This window comes from Penaeus monodon, chromosome 29 (genome assembly GCF_015228065.2).
Source record: "Penaeus monodon isolate SGIC_2016 chromosome 29, NSTDA_Pmon_1, whole genome shotgun sequence".
In the NCBI taxonomy this organism is placed as follows: Eukaryota; Metazoa; Arthropoda; class Malacostraca; order Decapoda; family Penaeidae; genus Penaeus; species Penaeus monodon.
In genome coordinates this window covers 21,808,793-21,809,135 of record NC_051414.1, presented here as the reverse complement: position 1 = coordinate 21,809,135, position 343 = coordinate 21,808,793, and the positions used below count along the sequence as shown (strand labels likewise).

The following is a 343-nucleotide window of genomic DNA, read 5'->3' as shown; positions in this document are numbered from 1 at the left end:
AAAGAAATATTTAAGGTTATGTGGAAAGGAACATTAGATGAATAGAATGTCTACATGCATATACTTTATATATAGTATAGCATATCACTCAAAAATTATTCTATGCAAAATATAATTGATAAATGAATTGCTCTTTCTTCTGAAGAGTTGGTGATACTATTTCTGAAATGTATTTTTATTTTCAGCTTTTTCCAAGGAATCAGGAAGCACCTCAGGCTCCCAGAAAAGAAGTTCCTCAGAAGAAGCAAAACCAGTTGCCAAACCTAAGAAAGGCAGATTTTTAGAGTAAGTATTTCTTGGATGTTAAACAAGTTTACTGATTTTTATATTATTTGCTGTTTGT

The 343-nt window shown here is 30.0% G+C and overlaps 1 protein-coding gene across 1 annotated transcript in view; it reads left to right on the top strand.

Annotated features, from left to right (window-relative positions):
• LOC119592017 (replication stress response regulator SDE2-like) overlaps positions 1-343 on the top strand; it is a 9,684-nt gene that overhangs the window by 6,024 nt on the left and 3,317 nt on the right. The window contains exon 6 of the mRNA XM_037940797.1: positions 186-285. Coding sequence (XP_037796725.1) covers positions 186-285 — 100 coding nt within the window. The remainder of the gene's footprint in view (positions 1-185; positions 286-343) is intronic.